The 19,743-nt window shown below is 44.8% G+C and overlaps 1 protein-coding gene and 1 long non-coding RNA gene across 3 annotated transcripts in view; one reads left to right on the forward strand and one right to left on the reverse strand.

The window, feature by feature from the left end:
- Nucleotides 1-310: 310 nt before the first annotated feature.
- Nucleotides 311-19,743, reverse strand: part of MTMR2 (myotubularin related protein 2) — a 61,981-nt gene continuing 42,548 nt past the window's right edge. Inside the window, exons 6-15 of one of the 2 annotated variants that reach the window (XM_066312934.1) lie at nucleotides 19,198-19,299; nucleotides 18,428-18,511; nucleotides 11,493-11,642; nucleotides 10,513-10,701; nucleotides 8,249-8,434; nucleotides 7,196-7,402; nucleotides 5,533-5,625; nucleotides 4,060-4,173; nucleotides 2,483-2,659; nucleotides 311-1,524 (exon numbers count right to left, since the gene is read on the reverse strand). In XM_066312934.1, coding sequence (XP_066169031.1) covers nucleotides 1,363-1,524; nucleotides 2,483-2,659; nucleotides 4,060-4,173; nucleotides 5,533-5,625; nucleotides 7,196-7,402; nucleotides 8,249-8,434; nucleotides 10,513-10,701; nucleotides 11,493-11,642; nucleotides 18,428-18,511; nucleotides 19,198-19,299 — 1,464 coding nt within the window. In that variant the 3' untranslated portion in view covers nucleotides 311-1,362. Of the gene's footprint in view, nucleotides 1,525-2,482; nucleotides 2,660-4,059; nucleotides 4,174-5,532; nucleotides 5,626-7,195; nucleotides 7,403-8,248; nucleotides 8,435-10,512; nucleotides 10,702-11,492; nucleotides 11,643-18,427; nucleotides 18,512-19,197; nucleotides 19,300-19,743 lie in introns of those variants that run through there. The other variant, XM_066312935.1, reaches the window with a different exon arrangement.
- LOC136357559 (uncharacterized) lies at nucleotides 5,133-5,796 on the forward strand. The gene is made up of 2 exons (XR_010742910.1): nucleotides 5,133-5,443; nucleotides 5,552-5,796. It is a non-coding gene; the product is annotated as an uncharacterized lncRNA (long non-coding RNA).

Below are 19,743 nucleotides of genomic sequence, written 5' to 3' on the forward strand. Positions count from 1 at the left end.
TACACTTCTTAGTGGAATAGTAGCTGACAGGTATATTAAACAGGTGCCCACAGTCTGGGATCCAGTCCTAAAAGAGCAACAGGAGAACCCACACCAAACCATACTCCTCCCGAGCAGAGAGGTGGAGAAGCAGCCTGAAGACCTTGCACATCCTTAACTGCCTTTACTCTAAGACCCCTCCTTTGTGACACTGTGCTTACCTGTTTGGAAGAGCAAGAGGGCAGTCATGGTTGCACCAAGTCTGTGTTGTGTCTCCTACAGTAAATTTTTGTATTAAAATTGAATTTCAGCTTGAGTTTAGTTGAGTGACACCAATTCTTGAAGCAGACTATGAGGAAAAAGGTAGGGTTTAGAAAATGGCTAAGCTGTTCCATCTGCCAGAAAAACCTAAAGCAGCAGTTGCAATGCAGGCAGAAAGGAGTCTTTGGTTGATGCACAGCTGCTTCCATTAGTTAGCAGAAAGCTGAAATACCGTAAGTACACCACTCTAACCCTGCACAGAAGCATTAAAACTGCTAATTATGCTTACCCAAACAAAATGTAATGGCTGATCCCAGCAGTTCACATGTGCCCTGTGGCATTCCACTACCATTTCCCCTGATGACTATGAGGCACTGGAGGCCCGAGGTGCTGTGGAAAGCCCAGGGGAGCCACACTCTGCTCTGAAATAAAGGTGCTTAAGTGGCATCCTGGCACACCCACTGTAAACCATAAGTGAGATTCTAAAGTTGCAGAGATGGAAGTAAACGTTGTTCTACAAAATCAAGTTCCCCCTCTACTGCAGTGATTTGCTGGGAGAAGCTGCCCTTTCTTTAAATAAGGCATCGTTTACATGGCTTCCTATGGTCTAGGTTGAGGTGCAGGGGATGACTTGTTTCAGACACTGCTGTTGCTTGTTTCCAGGTGTGCTGGCAAACACCCTCATTCTCTCTGCTGTGCAGGAGGGTGTGTGATGGCACAGCTGCATCTGAGGCTCCAATACAAAGTCGGGTTTGGCCTTTCCAACTTCTGAGCAGACATTTCTCCTCCACGGTACTTCATGCTCATGCACAGACTCTTTCAAGCCAAGTGATTTCCAGCACATCAGTGAACAAAGAGCAAGCTCCAGGCTTCTTACAGGTGGCAAGTGCAATTGGCTTGTATTATAAGCTAGCCACTGAGAAGGGTAATAATTGCATAGGGGGCCTTGTCTGTGTTGGCTTTTGCTTTAAGCTTTCTCTAGTGCTACAGTACTAATAAATTACCCTGGAGAGAAATAAATAAATAGGTTGGCATCTCCCAGGCACCACGCTGGAAATCCAGGAGGTTTCAGAAAAGCTGTCCCCCATGGTCCTGGGAAAGTGGTCAGCGAAAGAGTTCCTATTATACAACTGTCTGTACGGGAGCGACGCACTGTGCGGGAGAGCCGGCTCGCTCCGACGATGAGGTGGAACGGTTGGTGATTTCTCTCTGCAGCTCCTCCACTTTCTTCTGCAGCTCAGCCCGCTTGGCCAGGAGCTCCTTGTAGCGATTGTGAACAGGTTCCTGCAAGGAAATGTGCAGCTGAGCACTGGGAGGTCAGCGTGGAAGTGGGCGCCTGAAGCACTAAAGTGTTGCTGACCTTACAGACAGCTATGAGGGAAGGAGGTGCATGAGTGTCATCAGTCTCCATCTTGCAGGTCCCTGAGTTGTTGCGCTGGCTCATTTGGACCCAACATGCACAGTGCATGGCTAAACAAAACAGTCTGTAGGTACTTTGAAAGATGACAGTTACCAAACTCTGATCTCTGACATTTCTGAGGGACACTGGCCATGGCATCTCAGCCTGGACATAATTTCAGGGGCTTGGTAGGAAAAAACCTAGCCGCATTCTTCTAAATATTTTCACATAGTTCTGACTCTTTAACAGTCAGTACTGCAAAGGGTTTGCAGGGTTCCCGTCTCTAATGCTGCAGATCTGCAAAACTCTAACCTGCAGATGGGCACTGAGGCAATTGGGAATTTTTGTCCCTTCCTAGTAAATGTGGTGTCAGCATTCAGGGTCATGCTCAGACTGCCTGTCTGAGGTGCCTGCCTTGGGCAAGCCAGCTTTCCTGCATGCTGGGGTCAGACCCCTGTGCCTCAGGCAGGTTCCCATCACCAGTAATTTAAATAAAGCAAAAATTCCTATCTAGAACCCCACATCCAGAGAAGTCTTAGGGGTTTTAAGATCTTTTTTAAAGAGAATTCAGATAATTTTTCCCATGGTCTAAGTGAGAAATTTCCCAGACTGCTGAGAATCTTCAGCTCCTGCAGCTTTCACAAGGTGGTGATGCCCAGCTGGGCACCTGCACTGGGCAGCTCTAGGTATGCGTGCTTGCTCTTGCTGGCATTGGAATTAAGGCGTTTGTTTTCAGATTTAAGCAGTGGTGGCACAAGTTTGTACGTTCCCTAAAGGCCTTGAGCCCCAAAGTACCACTATTGGTACTGGCAGAGAGGGAAGCAGCAGTAGGAAGGGGCGTACCTGAGGCTTCATCCGGGGGTTCCAGCGGATGTAGTAGCCCACCCACAGCTCCAGGTGGCGCATGCTGGCCACGGGATACAGGACGTGGTTGGAGTAGCTCACGTACAAGGGGTTAGTAAAGTCTTCCAGTTGGCTGTTGATGTAAGACCAGAGTGATACAGTCTTTTTTGGAAGGCTCTGTAAGGGAAGGGGGTGGAGGAGGCTTTATTTGCCACACGAATCCCAGCTATCTACAAACTATAGCAGCACAGACATATGCCTGTCATAGATACAGAGTTGGTTGTTTTTTATAGCTTAAAAAAAAAACCCTAAACTGTTCTTTTGATGTGGTTATTGTACTCAAAGCACATGGATGCAGGCAGGCACACACACCCTGGCGCAGAACAACCCCTCTGACCCACCCAGCTGTCAACACAGACCAGGAATCACCACTGCTACAGCAAGGGGACACTGGCATACGAACTCCCAGTGCTTTAGTTAAACTTCAGTTTTCTGAAGTGCTCCTGCAGGACTTGGTGGAGTATTTAATTGCAAAGGAAGCAAAGAAAACATTTGACTTAGGCCCTGATCTAGTGGAATAATTATGCCTGTGAATATTCCCACTGAAACCAATGCTGAAGTACTTTCTAGATTAAGTACTTCACTAGGCTGAGGCCTTTAAAAGAAAACCCCAAGCCCATGTGCCAACAGCATGCAGATTTTCTTCCCTGAAAATGACGATTATCCAATCACTGTGGACTCCAGAGAAATAGGGACACTGATTTCACTGTAGTAAAATGCTATCACTCTTATTTTCCAGCTAGTTTTTATGATTATTTTTAACTCGTGTTCTACCAAATGTAATCATATCAGGTTCACACAGCACTGCCCTCGTGTAGCTCTGTGCTGTTTTGCTGCAGCCTTTGGTGACAGAATGCTTCACCATCAGGTAGGGGAGACAGAGTGAGTGCCACTGTTCTAATTCCAGACTGGGTCTGGATGTACACATCTCTGCACTCCTCCCTGGGCAAACAAGCCTCAGCCATACTGCAGGGCAGAACTGGCTTGTGGCAGGACAGAGAGGCACGTCCTTAATAACAGTAGGAGAGTTGTCCTCTCCCAGGAAGATGCAAGCACAGCAAGAACACACATAAAGACCAGTTACTTGCTGTAGCCTGTGTGTGCAGAATGACAGCACACACTAGGTAGTTAAAAGCACCCTAAAGGGACCACTTCAAAGAAAATGCATGACAAAAAAGTACCAGTTGCCACAGAGGTTACAGTAAACTGAAGTTCAAAGCAAAACTGCATTTCCACTACCTGGGAGACACCAGGAGCTATTCAACCACTAGTGACTAACTGGAAGCAGACAGAATGTCCAGAAGGGACGTGGTGTTGCTCTGAAACATGAAGCCTCCAACAGACAGCAGTTCATAAAAAGGAAAATCCCCCAAGTCCCACCTGTTGAGAATGGGGCTTGGCATTTCCCAGACTCACATCCACAACTATCTCTGAGTGAGGAACCAGCTTCTGTAGCAATATCTGGCCAGCTAAAGCAATCAAGAACAGGCTTTTACCTCCAAGAGAAGCTGTCTTACCTCCTTCACTCTCTGCTGCTCACTGCTGCACAGGAAGGTCCCAAACAAACAGCTGTACAGGTGATCCAGGATGGTGATCAGGAAGTACTCATTGAACTCAAATGCTGTAGGAAACTTTGTGCAGGAATAGAAAATTAGGCTGGGATTTTAAAACAGGAAAACACACTTTCTCCCAAGCTGTGGTCTTGGTAAGGAGTTGGCCTCTGGATTTCTAGAACAGGATCTGTCCCTGTTCCCTGCCTGGCTGGATATTCAGGGTCATATTTGCTCCTTCCAGGAGCAAGAGTTTCCCTCTTGGAAAGCTGCTTTGCATGTGCAGAGAAATTCTGAGGAAAAGCCAGAGGTCTGAGGGGTTAGAGCACTGTGTTTATATCCACTCAGTGCTGCTTCAATTTGAAGCTTGTCTCATGACAAGCCATGCAGCCAGACTGTGCACAAAAGGCACACGTGAAATAAATACATTCAAAAAGTGAAAATTTCCCAGGGCCAAAGGGAAATAACCTGGGTGCCTGACACAGCACTTCCCAGAGGGAACAGTAGAGAGGCATCTTGTGACAGAGGTCAGCAGGAGCAAAAGTCTATGGGCACAGGCTGTGTTTGTTGCTGAGTTCTGTGCAGAAACAATCTGACCTGAGACAGGGACAACTGAAACTTCATAAAGGGTCAATAAGAATAAATGCAGTGAACTGCAGAGACATGCAGTGGTGATGGAGAGGAGAGCAGGAGGCCTTCCTCCCTCACAACCACCCTCTTCCCATGCTGTCCCAGTTGTGATGTCCTGACCTCACCAGCTGCAGGTCAGGATGCCCAGCTGTAGAAGCATTCCAAGGAGACCACAATGAAAGTGACTTTCAATGATGGTAAAGCCTCCTCTTCTCTCTGCATGGATGTGGTGCAGTGTTCATATGTAGTGGAATCCTTCTCTTCCATATATAGTGCCCTCTTTCTCTTCCATCTCTCCTGGTTTAACCCAGGGTGAGCCTTGCTTTTTTTTGGTGAACTGCCTGACCATAGCTGACTTTTGTGTCACAGAAGATACAAAAAACCTTCCAGGTTCCACATGACTGGGAAAAAACCTCCCAGACACAGGGGAATCTCTCCTGGACTGTACCTCTGCCATGCCTGGTCTGAAATGAGGCACTCAGCTCTGAATCTCACATTATGAACTAGGAGCAGTACACTTGCCTTCAGAAGAAGTTAAAATGGAGCATGTTACAGGATCAGCTTGAGCAGAGGCAACAGAGGCAACAGGCATGGGCTGCGCCCACCGTGCTGGGGACTAACATTAGCAAGTGCTTTCAGGATCTTTGCTAGGCAGACTCCCAAAAAGCCTGCTGCCAGAATCAAGGCAAGAGTACAAGCCCAGGAAGGAGAGCCTGCACAGGTTAGCTTGGAAATCATTCCTGTATCCAGACACTGTGCCATGTCTTGGTGCACTGGCTCTGTGGACATGGGTGCCACCCAGCAGTTTACCTGTCTTGTCATTTGCCAGACACAGTCAATGAACTGCAGGAAGACAGGAGAGCGATCGGCATCCGCGTGGTTCTTGTCCCCGTGGCCAACTCTCTGAAACAGCAGGACAAAGAGCACGAGTCACACAGGGCTTCATGTGGAAACTGCTGAGGTCTGCTCTCAGTCACCTAAACCTTTACCAACAGCTTTAAAAAACTTCAAATGAGTCCTGATATTGCTTGGTCCATATCAGTGGGTAAAGCAGTAAAGGACAGATACTCTCTTTGTCTTTGAAGTGAAAATTCTTTATGGGGATATTTTCATGCTAAGTTAAAACAAGAGTTGTTTGAGTAGAGGCTCCAGATGCTATGCTGGCACTGATTTCAGTTAATAGCTACAGTTCAGAAGGAAAAAAAATGAGAATGCTTTTTGCTTCAGTTGCAGCTGTTGTCCTGGCTACTTCAGTAGTAGAGGTTGCGAGATGCAAACACTACCTACAGGCACGGCATGCAGCGATAACCGTCATGCAACACCTCGCGGCTTCCAAGAGCTGTACAAACACCAGCCCAGCCCATCTCCTGCCACCTCCAGAGAGGCAGCAAGGACAGTATTCCCAGCAGCAGGCCTCCCCCCCGACCGTGCTGTGTGGCCAACACATGTGAGGCACGACTCCTCAGAACTAGCAGAGTACTTTAATGGTTATACATTACCCCGGAGCCCCAAGTACAGTACAAAGAGAGAACAAGAACATGTAAGTAACAGAGATTCTTAATATTGTTCTCCTCTTACCGAAGGAAATCACTGTCAGTATCTTCCTTGTCTAGACAGTGAAGAAGCTAAAACGCTCCTTGTTCAAATACCAGATAACAAGTTTGGCTGCAGCAGAACCTCAGCTGATTTAGTGCCTCAGTTTCTCCACCTTCCTCAGAGCATTTGACAGTGCAACCCACCACTGCAAGTGCTGTACACAGACCATGTTCTAGCCCTTGCAAAACTAACAACCACTAGAGAACAGCTATGAGCAAAAACACAATAGAAACAAGTAATGAAAGGATACTACTGAAAGGCTCTCTCAAGTCCCATCAGTGCAAACCATAACAAACTGCTGGATCACAAGCCCACAAAGCTGCCTCTCTGCCAACTGCAAGGGCACAACCACAACCTGCTCTTGGTCCAGGCTCAAACTGCTGCTCTTTCACCTAAATAATTAGAAGCCTCTTCAAAAATAAAGTGTGCCTGAAGAAAATGTGAGGTCAAGGCTATAAACAAATTCCCCAACATCTTCAATACCAAAGCTTTTATTAGATGATGGTGCTCAAGCAACCTGAGAAAATGAACTGAACTGGAAAGACAGACAAAAAATACCCCAGTGGTCTCTGCCAGCTCCCAGCAGAAATGCCAGCACTGAACCCAAAGCTAGTTTAGGCCTAAGTACAAGAACATGACATTATCAGTCAGACACCTGAGACGTTTAAATACCACCTGTTTCTTGTATCTAACCAATACAGTCCCAAGGAGGTTAAGAGATTAATGGAATTATAGGTAAAAAATAGTAACATCAGCATTCACCTCTCTTCTGTGAGTTCAGTCAGTAAACTTCTCAGAGGAAATGGTAAACTCCTCTGAGTCCTTCAGGAGAGACAGTAACTTTCTGTTCAGTGCCTCCCATGGGCTAGTGACTCACCAGCTGGAATCTGTGGCCAAAGCTCAGCCACTCCTTCTCCACGAGCACTTCGAAGCCCCTGATGGTTCGGTAGTAGCCATCCAGCATGAGCAGGGCCAGAGAGGTGAGCTGGGCTGTGCGGTCCCAGCCATCGCTGCAGTGCACAACCACGGATGTCTTCCCCGATTCCACTTTGTCAGCAATCCGAAGGGCTCCGGCAAGAATGAGCTAGGACAAGGGAAAAAACACATTACAAAATCTCTTTGGAACAGAAAGGATAAATGAAAAATGGCTAGTGACAGCACAGGACAAACCAAGGGCTCTGCTTGCCTCAAGGAGAATGGTAAATCAGTTCCAACTACTTTATAACTAGGACAGCAAACTGGTGAACACATTTTCTGTTCCAGCAAGATGACGACACATCTAAACTGTAGTGTAGGCACAACTCTAGAAAAGCCCTTGTATAAAATTCAGTCCTTGGACAAATCAAGATGTAAATGCAGGAGCAATTTGTTCCTGATAGGAATTGCCATCACCTTGCAGCTGCCCCAGGAGCAGATCTGCCCCTGTCTTGCGTCAGCCGAGCAACAATCTAAGCTGGCAAGTTTTAGAATAGAAAGAACATTATTTGAAAATCACCATCTGGAGAAGCCAAAACATTTTGCCTCCTTATTCTGACTCTGCTTGGATTCCTGAAAGGCTGAAAGGGCACCAAACTCCCAGCATTTGTTTGTCTGGACCAGACAATAAGGCCAGGATGTTAAAAAGCAGAGTCAAGAACTTGGAAATTCTGTGACTCCTGAGTTCTAAGCAGAGCTTTCACAGTTACACATCACTTCGCTTCCAAAACACCATCTTTCAATATTTCAGCCCCCTCTCTTGTCCCTCTTCTCATCTCCTTAAGACTCCTCACTCCACGAAACTATGGTTTTAATTGCTTATAGATGGAAAACAAATTCTAAGTCCTCAAATTTACAAGAATTGAGAATCCTGGAGTTAGCTCTGGACATCTTTCCCAGACTGGTAAGGACTTGTGGTTGTTCAGCCACATGCAGTGGATGCAGACATGCCTACCTTGATATGCTCTAGCCAGTGAGTTGACTCTAAATTAGACAGCCAGTGAGTCTCCTCGATATTGGGATACACAATTTCTTTCAGTTTTCTCAGCGACTCTCTCATAACATGAATGTTGTGAATATCCAGGAACACTAATTCTGCATTCTGATAGGCATCCTCGCTCTCATAGCCCCCTCCTTTAGCCTGAAGAACAAAATTCACATAGAAATCATTAAGCAAAACCATATTTTGTACTTTATCCCAGTCATTTGTCCTGACCAAATAACAGCTGACAAAATACCACAATGGCTGGGCTATCTAAAGCAGGCAAAAACCATTTGCTTTATCTTACAGCTGGGAGCAAACATGTGCAAGCACACACTTTGTGTCTCTCTTCTGCAATACCTAATGAATGCTATAATTTTTACCAAAGAATATCACATTACAAGCCTTCTTTTCCTCTGTAATTATAATTTATCCCCATTCAAGCTGTTAACTCATTACATTCACTAATCTATCATTTAAAAATTTACCATACTATTACAGAGGAGGATAACCCACACACTAATTGCCTAAGCAGTAGGAAAGACAGATAAAAAAAAAAAAAAAAAAAGAAAAAAAAAAAAAGAAAAAAAAAATTTACTGCAACAAAGCAGCTCCACCATTAAAACAAAGCTAGCATGGAAAAGTGATGGCATGGAACACAATTTTTTAGAAGGGTAGAATGATGGACCCTGGGAGCTACTGAGCTGTCAGCCTCACCTCTGTGTCTGGCAGGATGATGGAACAGATCCATCTAGAAGATGTGCTAGGGCACATGGAGGACAGGAAGGTAATTCAGGATAGCCAGCACAGCTTCACCAAGGGCAAATCCTGCCTGACCAGCCCCGTGGCCTTCTATGATGGAGAGACTACAGCAGTGGACAAGTGAAGGGCTATGGGTGTCATCTACCTGGACTTCTGTAAATCCTCTGACACAGTTCCCCAAAACATTCTTCTCTCTAGACTGGAGATGATAGGCAGACAGTTTGATGGATGAGAAGTTGGATAGTCACAGGTGGAGGGTAGTGGCCAGCTGTTCAATGTCCAGGCAGTGACAAGTGGTGTCCCTGAGGAGTCCGTATTGGGCCTAGTGCTCTTTAATATCTTCATCAGTGACACAAACAGAAGCATCAAGTGCACCCTCATCAGGTATGCAGATGACACCAAGCTGAGTGGTATAGCTGCCACTCCTGAAGGATGGGGTGCCATTCAGAGGGACCTGGACAAGCTCAAGGAATGTGCCCAAGAGAACCCCATGAGGTTTAACAAGACGAGGTGCCAGGTGCTGCACCTGGGTTGGAGCAAGCCCTGGTATCAGCACAGGCTGGGGGATGAACAGACCAGAGCAGCCCTGCCCATGAGGACTTGGGGGTGCTGGTGGGTGAGAGGCTGCACAGGACCCAGCCTGGGCACTCCCAGCCCAGGGAGTCAAATGTGTCCTGGGCTGCATCCAAAGCAGTGTGGGCAGCAGGGCTGGGAGGGGATTCTGTCCCTCTGCTGTACTCTGGAGAGACCCCACCTGCAGTGCTGTGTCCAGCTCTGGGGTTCCAGCAAAGGAAAGATAGGGACCTGTTGGATGAAATCCACAAAGATGATCAGAGGTCTGGAGCATCTCTCCTGTGAGGAAAGGCTGAGAAGAGAAGGCCCTGGAGAGACTTACAGAAGCCTTCCAGAACTTAAAGGAGGCTTATAAGAAAGATGGGGACAGATGTTTTAGTTGGGCCTGTTGTGATAAGACAAGGGGTAATGGTTTGAAAGTAACAGAGGGTAGATTCAGACTAGATATAAAGAAGAAATTTTTCACAATGAGGGTGGTAAAACACAAGAGCAGGTTTTCCAGAACACTGGTAGATGCCTCATTCTTGGAAAGATTCAAGGTCAGGTTGGACAGGGCTCTGAGCCCTGTTGGAGGAAGCAGTCTTTCAACAATGTGAATTGAAAAATGGTGATACACAAAGTCCAGGGTGCTACAGTCTGACTTCTGTACTACTTCAATTTTTTCCTCCCTTCCAATCTTATTTCCCATTGTAAATTAATATAATGGATCGTTAGCAGTCACACTGATATCTTAGAGCCAGTGTAGGTATAAAAGTCTGTCTAGAGAATCAGGTCATTGCTTGCAGACTTCTTCTGCAGTGGAAAACCCCTTTGTGATCCTTAAGAATAATATGAAATGGTGGCAGAAAATGTGCTCTAAATAATTAGATTCCCAGTTTTAGACAGAGGAAAAAGTACCCAACCTTATTGGCTACAGCATTCACACTAGGCCTTGCATCAAATATGAAGATTTTATGGGACTGGGCATTAGAATCCATGATGGCTTGAAGGTACTTTTCATCTTCCTTGCTCCTCTTGCCACTCACTCCCACCATGGGCTGGCTACAGCGAGTGATCGTTGCTTGACTTTCTGGGTGGATCCATGACAAGACCTTTGGAAACAAATGGGAAATAAATAAAGGAAAAAATAGGATTAATTAAACCAGTGAAGTGAATTACCTGTAATGGCTTGCTTACCCCCTATATCAGTGGGTACCAGAGGGCTGGATTCTATTAAATTACAACTGAATGAAAGAAAGAACTCTTCTGTTCTTATTCATTCTGGTGGCATTCCCAAAGCTTGAAGAAACAAAAGGTGACCAAATTGTTTAAGTCTGACTTTTAAATATGATGCAGACTGTTTTTCTGGCTGTTGTGCGAGATAGTATGTGGGCTACGTCTTACTTTATGTTACACTATGTAGAAGTTACACATTTAGGAACAGACTGAATTTTCTATAGACTTGAGGAGTAAACCAGTACATTTTCAGTTACCTCTGAAATAATCATCATAACAATGTGCTTTGTCTTAATTTCATTAAATAAGCACTCTCATCAAGACTATCACTACGTATTTCTCTGTCCTCAAGTCAGAGTAGGCCAGACAATTGTAAACAGCCAAACAGGGCTGTCTTGTGTTTCCCAGGAACTGAACTGAGATTTGGCTTGAGTTGTGTTCAATTATCTTATCTTCTAGCTTTGGTTTAGTCTACATCTCTTTCACAACAGTAGTTTCAGTAGATACTGTTGTTTTCCACGTCCTCAAACATGTTGTTGTCACTTTTATTATCCGCTGACCATTTATTTCCTCCCTGGAACCCACTCAGCTTGATCTTGGTATTACTTATTGCTCAAAGGTATGCGTAACAAAACCACATCAAAGTGGCTTCTTCTGTCCCACTCACTGGTATGCGTCCTCTGGATCTGAAGGATGCCACTCTCTTTAATTCCTCGTCGGGAATGTTAACAGGCACAGCTAGAATGGCAGGGTATGTATCACACAGCTCATAGCGCTCATTAATCTTGGTCAGCCTCCAGCTTTCATTGGGAATTCCCTAAAGAGGAAACTGCAGGTTAGCAAATGAGTTGCTCTGAGACCTCAGCACAGACAAATCCCCAGACCTGGAATTCAAGGCAAATTATATTAATGAAGGACTTTTAGGGCTGGCACCTGAGAATGAATTATCTAGGAAACTTGCATTTCATGTCTCTCCCCAGAGTAGTGGATGTTTTGCTCAAATCACTGATGAGCAGGGAAACTGAGCTTTAGGCAGGCTCACCTATGGCAACGGAACTGTGAAGGCTACAGATGTAGCAGCACAGGTGGTCCCCCTGAGCCCATCTTTAAGACACCTCCTGGTCTCATCATGGGCTTACACTACAGCCAAGAGCAGGACAGAATGGGTGACCAACTCAGTCCCCTCGTGGCACTTAGATCAATTGTGCTGGGTAAAAACTGGTGATGCAAACAGGAATTACCCGACGGGATGGAGGGGAGGGGGAGAAGGGAGAACAAGCAGTAAAACACCCCAAAAAATCAGCCTGATTTGGGTTTAGTTCAGTGTTTGTGGCACAACTGTGCAAACCTCTAAAAACACCAACAACTAAACAATGATATGTCTCTTTGCATGACTGTATGTGATGTGCTTTGGAAGCCATGCTTCCATCACACTAAGCTCTCTGGTTGTACTAAGGACTTGGGCTGGGAGAGCAGGGAATCTCCACACACATCATAGAGCTCAGCATGCCATGATGGGGAAGCCACTCAGTAACTTCCCAGAAAACAATCTCCAAGTAACACCTGAAGCACAATGGGGACAACCCCGACAACCTGCAGACGTGGTTTGGCTGATGCTGGGAGAGAACAGAGCAATAGGGAGTGGCTGGTGCAGCTGCCTGCAAGGGGAGATTTAAACAGACCCCTGCTGCAGTAGGGGTGAGCAGTGACACAAAGCATCTCTGTGGGGAAGACACATCTGCTGCAGCAAACATGGCCAGGCTGTGAAGCACTGAGTGTGTTTTAGGGGAACACCAACTCTTTACACAATGCAGGCCTCTGTTCTAATGAACACTACTTCATTTTAAAGGAGGGTGGTGGGACACTGATTCCCGCTGTGGCGGCTCCCGCAGGAAACAAACGACACATCTGACATGAGTCAGACGAGCTGTGATAATTATGGCTGACCCACACTGACTGCAGCCAGCTCCCCACCCCAGTGGTGAGTCATGCTATCAAAAGAGGTCATGGTTAGAAATCTGAGGGGAGGCCAGGCCTTCTGTCTAATATCAGTCACACACCCTGCTTTGTGAACCACTGCTGTCCTTTGGCCCTCCCTGGGAAGGAAATGTTACTACAAGGATCACCCCAAAAGCCTGAAGGAAAGCTATTTTTGGCACTGTGAAGCCAAAGAATTGGCGGAACTAGACATTTAGCAGTGTGTATACACAGTTCCAAGTTTACTGATGGGTAAAACATGCTCAGAGGTCTACCTGTTGTACACAGCAAGCATGGAATGTGCTGGGCCCACCAGCTCTGCTGCCAGCCAGGGGAATAGGTAGACTCTTGCCAGTGACCAATCTGTTTACTACCTGGAAGTGGACTAATAGCAAATTAGTCCTCAGTCCTGTCCTAATAAGCACATGCAATGGATCCATAAGCAATTACTGAAAATCTCACCTCCCCAAAATCTGAATGAAAATTATGCTGTCTGTCAGCACAGTCTTGGCAAGAAAAATGGAAGCTAACAAGCAGCTACGTGGAAGCTACTCTTTTTCATTTTACCCAGCAACTCTGCCAATGCTTGTGGGGATGACCAAAGAGTGGGCAGTGAAAAGCACCCTCTTCACAGTGCTGGGCAGTGTGGCTTCAGAACACACTGCTTGGGCCAGAACTGAACTCAAAAGCACTCCAAAGCTCTAAATTCTTCAGCTGCCACACTGACAAAGTTGAAGGAAATCTTTCCTCTGCAATAGCCCAGACCAGAAAAATCCATGATAAGTCCTCAAAGAACGAAGAGATGCTGTGTGTCAGCATTCAATTTTTTTTTAACTCATGGGGAATGTCTCCTTCTCCCTGGCCCAGAAATCTTGAATCACAGCACCACCCAGAACGCTTTGGATTCGGATCGTGACTTTAAGGACTGGAAGCAAACAGAAATAAGCCAAGTGGGCTAGAAGAGAAGCTGAATTTTCATCTTCCCTGGACGTTTGCCATAATGCAGTGTAGCTTCTGCATTTATTCGTGCTCCTTCAGATTTGCCCTCTCTCCAGCTGGAATCAATAGAAAAAGCTAAACGTGATATAAAGCACACTGGTATTTCCTCATCTAAGATGCATTTCACTACTTCCCGGTAAGTTGTAAGCACCCAAAAGCCTACTATGAAACCAAACTGTTACAGATGTAACTCAATAAGCCTCTGCCGGCTCAGGAGTGGCTCTGGGTGCTGCCTGCCTGTGCACCTGCAGGAGGAACTCAGGCATGCCTCGCTAAAAGCAGGTTGTGATCATCCTGAAGCTGCGAGGGCACATGGCATATTCACATTAGTTACCAGAGATTTCTACACAGGTCTTCTTCTAGGTAAATTAATGCTGCTAGCAGCCCCTGATTTTGGGGGAATTCATATCTCTGGTGGCTGCCACAGGGCAAACTGAGGAAGGCAGCAAAGCCACGTGTCATACATTAAATTATAGTTATAAATTAAATATACCCTTGACTGTTCTCACTGAGCCTAGCTGAACCAATGCAACTCACATCCATACTAATAAACTCATTTATCCTCCAAACAGGACATTTTGTCCAAACTGCCACTGGTGATCCTTGCCTTGCATTACAGTACCTTTGTGAGTGGCTAAAGATGCTCAAGCACACTCACTCAAAAGATACATTCTAACAGCCTAGTCTGTAGCTATGCCTGAAACTTGTTCCCTGTGCTTGGGAACATTCCTTACAACTGTATCATCTAACCATAGAGACACAGCTTTTTTGTCCTCTCCACACAAAACTAGACTTGGTTTCCCTCTAAATAGACATTCATGTTACTATAATGACTTGCGTTTGATTATTACTTGATTGACACTTGATGTTGTAGAAGATGGGGTTTCTTTGCAGGGAAACACTGTTGAAGCCACACCAGCACAGCACTGACACCATCACCTTGCAAAGCACGTGGTTAAGGTTAAGCTCATGAGGATCCTTCACTGACAGGAAAAAGACAATTTCCACGCTGTAGTTACACACAGTCACACCTCTCTATGTGATCAGGCAGATGCACTCTGAGCTTAGAGATGTAAGTACACCTTGATCCGCAGCAGGTAACGCAGGGTACAGCTGCAGAGCCAAGCTGGTCCCTCTGCCATTTACTGAGCCCAGGCTGTGTACAGCCAGCACCAGAGAGCTGTGATCTGTTCTGCGGTAGAGACATATCCAGCATAAGCAGGACCTCAGTTAAACCATGGGATGTTTAACAGTTCAATCCTCACTTTGCTCCCCTAAGTTACACCCAACAGTCCTCTGGAGGATGATGTTATCAAACTCTACCTTTCCCACTCTGCTTGTATACTATTTCTGGGCACTTCTTTTATCCTAAAAACAGGTCAGTCCTTCTGAGTTATTAATTTCTCTGAAAGCAGCAACCACAGCCCTACAATGTGGCTCCCCAGTAGATAAGACCAGAGCAAAGGATATTAGACAAGAATGACTTTTGTAGGGAAACATCACATAACTTCACAACCTCTTGTAATATTTTCCAAATGCTCCCCACCTTATTAAGGAAAATAAAGCTTTAAGTTACTCCAAAGGCATCTTAAGGACTTTTGGTTTCAAGTGAGTCTTATTCACTTTGCAATTCTGTTTTATATTCTGCCAGCCCATGTGTAATAAAAATCAGGGAGCAATTTCAGTTTTAAATTTCATTTGCCACATGTGATTCCATTTACCAACTAAATCTCAAACCTCTCTGAGTTTCTTTTGTTCTCTACAGGTTGTTTATTACTCCCCATAGTTTTACACAATCACAGATTTTTAATAAGTTACATATTTCCATCCTTCCCAAGAATGCTAACAGGGAAGTTAGGAGTTTACTGAATAGCTTTCCTAATTGCTACAATTGCTATCATCTCAACATATTTCTATTAATCTTAATAAAAATGATAATTAATAAATAATACCACACTCAAACTTGCCATGTCTACCAGTGTGGATAAATACCTTATTATGGATCCTGGTCTAAAAGTCTTTTCTGGATGCCTTTCTGAAAGCTTAAGTGGAGCTTACTTGTGCTCCACTCCCCACTCTGTGTGTCCCTGCTCCCACAGGGAGAAGACTGACCTGGCCTAAGATATAGCAGGTTAATGCCTGGCCATTCTACTGGGCTGCTGATGTCCTAGGCCAGCTCTTCTCTAACAGTTTTTAAACCAGTTCCAGAAGGTCCTGCTGACAGTGCATATGTCCCGCTTTCCTATTTCTGATCACAATTCATAGAGTCAGAGACAGGTAATCCCATTATCTGATTTGATGATGCCAGTTTTGTTTCACTGTTAACGAATCCCTGCTGCCATTTCAAGACATAATCCTGATTTACTATAGTATTTGCTATTGCTTTAGCAGAACCTGGTTGGATTGAGAAAAAAGGCTACGACATTCACACAGATAAATTGAACATCCATGGTTACAAATGCTGGAATTAAATAAACAGTCCAAAATACCTAAAAGATTTGGAGGGGACATAAAGCATCATGCTGCAGGACCTAAATCAATCTAACAAAAGGGATGAAATCCTCCTCCTGGCCAGATCACAACATAAATATCTACTGCAGTATGGTTTGCCTCTTCTTCAGCAGCTGGTGTTGGTCACTTTTGGAGATAAGGAACTGGAACAGATGGAGTGTGTGATCTGGAATAGTAGCGACTGTGGCCCATCACGGGTAAAACTCAGAAAGGCTGTGGCTGCAAAAAGTCCTGGTTTGGATTTGCTTTTGCAGTGACCAATGTAAGGAAATGACCGTGGGCTTCAGCATGTGGACGTTAGTTTGGTTTCTTGACATAGAAGCCGTCAGGCAAGTTTGTCCTTCCCACTCACAAACAACACAAAAGCAGGCCACAGCACAAGTACACACTGCAGCAATGCCTCAGCTGTCTCATGTTTTACCCCCCTTTTCTTTACAGAAAGGCCATGAAGACCTGCAAATCACAGGCATGCAAACACATGAATCCTTTCATCATGTAACCAAATTCCTGACAAATTTAAGATGCACCAAATCACAGAAAAACTAACATGGACAGAAAATCATAAAAACTGACATGCCAGGATTTAGAAAGTGGAACAGTCTACATTGTAATTGTCTAAGGTCACCCTTTCTTCTTTCCAGGTATTGTAAAATGTCTTTTGTATTTCACCTGTTTTGACTGATGCTTCACTGAGCAAATGCTGTGTCTTCCAGTGGAGATTATTTTGATAGCACAGGTATTTTTTTAGTTGTTACTTCAAAATTCTCAGCCCTACAAAGAAGCATCTTGCTCGAATAGCTTGGGCTGCAAATCCTTCTGTACAAGCAGATCATCCCATAAAATAACTAACAAGAAGGAGGTAAATTCTAAATAAAGCAATAATCACTGCATTATCTGATCTTGTGATCAAGCTGACCTTAGACACAAGGTGATTACAAATGATTGGAGTTTGTCTCGACCAGGATTTTAGACTGTGGCATCTCCTTGCAAAACATGCACTTCTTTGCAATGAAGGCAGCATACAGTGAGATACAGTAAGAGACATCTCACTTCCCATTAGCAGCCTGGGAGCCAGCGATCTATCTTAGGCAGCTATTTTAGGAGAGAACAAATCACCCCCAACAGTGAAGCGCTCTCTTCCATCTGTTAATGACAGGCCTAGATAACCAATTTAGAAGGCATGCCCAGCTTTTAGAAGACTAGAGCTAAAAAAATGAATCCTTAGGTTTTGGATTCCAGGAATCAGATGAACAGCTAGGCTGGGACAGAGGTTTGGTTTTGTTTGATCTGATGAGAAAGACACAAAAAAATCTTTAAATTGCATGGCTTAAAATCTCTTTATTTTACAATGGAAAACTGGTTTTATTTAGATGGATCTGGAGGAGACAGAAGCTTACGGTGTCCAGGGCAAACGTGTCACCAAATCATGCTCCCTCTTCTACTTGAGAATTTTACGACAGGAGTGATTTCTTTATAAAAATCAAAATTGTCCCATCTTTTACTCCAGAGAGAACTACTCAAGTTTTTACCACAGTACTCCTAATTGACAGTCTGTCACTTCACAATCATTAATACCTTTGATCAGTCTACTCTGGACATACTACAACTGTGTGTTCTAAACTATGGTAAATCACAGTACCCTCTAGGCTGATCCCTATGCTGAGAAACCAAACCTAAGATAGTGAAGGCATTCTACACTTAATTTGCACCCCACCCCCCAAACTTCCTGTTTAAGACCGGGAAACCTGGAAAGAATTAAAACTAATACAAGCAAGCACTGAGGTGTGAAACTGAACAATGGGATGCCTGTACCCGGAACACGCAGCCTCCGTTCACCAAGCAGCACCTGATCACCAAGCCAGAGCATTAGTTTTTCCTACCAGAGCCTAAAGTCAGCTCTCTGCCACCTGAGCTAACACCCATCAGTGGATGCCTCTATCTCTGAAGCTGTACTGCTCTCAACAAGCACTGCAGTGAGAACAACATCCTAACCAAGCCTGCATGGCATTTGTCAGCAGAATCATTCTCTGTTCCATGTAACCTGTAATTATATTAGTGCAGAGACCCTCATTCCTGAAGAGTAGAGGAAGAGAAAGGATGTGGCACAATACCCACCTGTCTTCTGTACTCCCAAGTTGGGTCATACACTTTCCATCCATTTTCTGGGAAAACCTCTTTATACTCAAAGGCAAAAAGTGGCTGAAAGAAAGAAAATTTGCCATTAAGAGCCCACTCAGAACCCATTTACAGAATGTTTGATATCTCAAATAGTAATTTATAACTGACCCTTCTTTTTCCCCACCGTATCACTTTTCTTTCAAGGCTTTATAAAAAAGATTAACACTCTCACTGTAGCAGGTAATTAGTACAACAATACACTTTCCAATATGTCCCTGATCTTGCCTGGCTGTTGCCTAGTACTTCATGGACAAAAGGAGTTTGTTATTGAAGAGAGATGATAAAACTACTTAGGCAAGAATGCTCTTACAGATTAACAACGAGATCCTTCCAACCAGCATTTGAAACAACAATTGCAGTGTCATAACATTAGAGAACAGGGGGGCTGCATTCCAAATTTGGGGCAGTGCAGTCACCATTAGCTGTAAACCTCTGATGGATGTCACTGCGATTTGAGTACTTTCCCTCTGTTACAAGGCTTTATCAGTAAGTTATTCTTCATGCATGAAAGAAGGCACTCTAATAGATTTTTTTCTGTTTCCTGTATGATCTAAACTCTTACAGAATTAAGTTTAAAACAGATTTGAAAACTTCTCATCCTTCAAGAAAATGCACGCCACGTGAATGCTGTATTAAGTAGATGGGACAGAACAAAACAGTTTACTGCTACTGTGTCTTTTGGCAAAAGCTGAAGAGAAAACACTTACCAGATTATTTGAAACTGGAAAAGCATATTTCATTAGGTTCTCAAATATGGATCTTCTAGTTCTCCCTTCAGGCTTATGAGCAAACCGCAAGTTTCGAATATCCTAGGGGAAAAAAGAGGGAAATCAAGTTGCAGATTTCTGAACCACTTCAAATTCCAAGGAAAATCCAAAAGCCAGAATTCAAAATGGGGTCACATGACAGTGCTCTTTCTAGCACTGATTTAATACTGTGCTTTGAACAATGCTGTATTGCAACACTGGGCTTGCTTCAGGAGTTGTCTACAGCCTCCAACAACAGCAGAGCCACCAAGGGAGGTCACAGCTGTGCCTGACCACAGCATCTCGCCTTCCAATGAAGCTCTCCACCTGCTGAAAGTCTTGAGGACAGCCCTGCTCAGGAAAGAGTTTGACCAGAAGGACTTGGTGAGACAGACCTCCTTGGCTCTCACTGAGCTTTCACACCAAGCAGTGCCATAGGACCACCAGAGGGGATGGCCTAACCAAGGCCTAACCACAGAGCTACTGCACGTAGGGGACCCAAGAACA

The sequence above is a fragment of the Sylvia atricapilla genome, chromosome 2 (assembly GCF_009819655.1).
Source record: "Sylvia atricapilla isolate bSylAtr1 chromosome 2, bSylAtr1.pri, whole genome shotgun sequence".
In the NCBI taxonomy this organism is placed as follows: Eukaryota; Metazoa; Chordata; class Aves; order Passeriformes; family Sylviidae; genus Sylvia; species Sylvia atricapilla.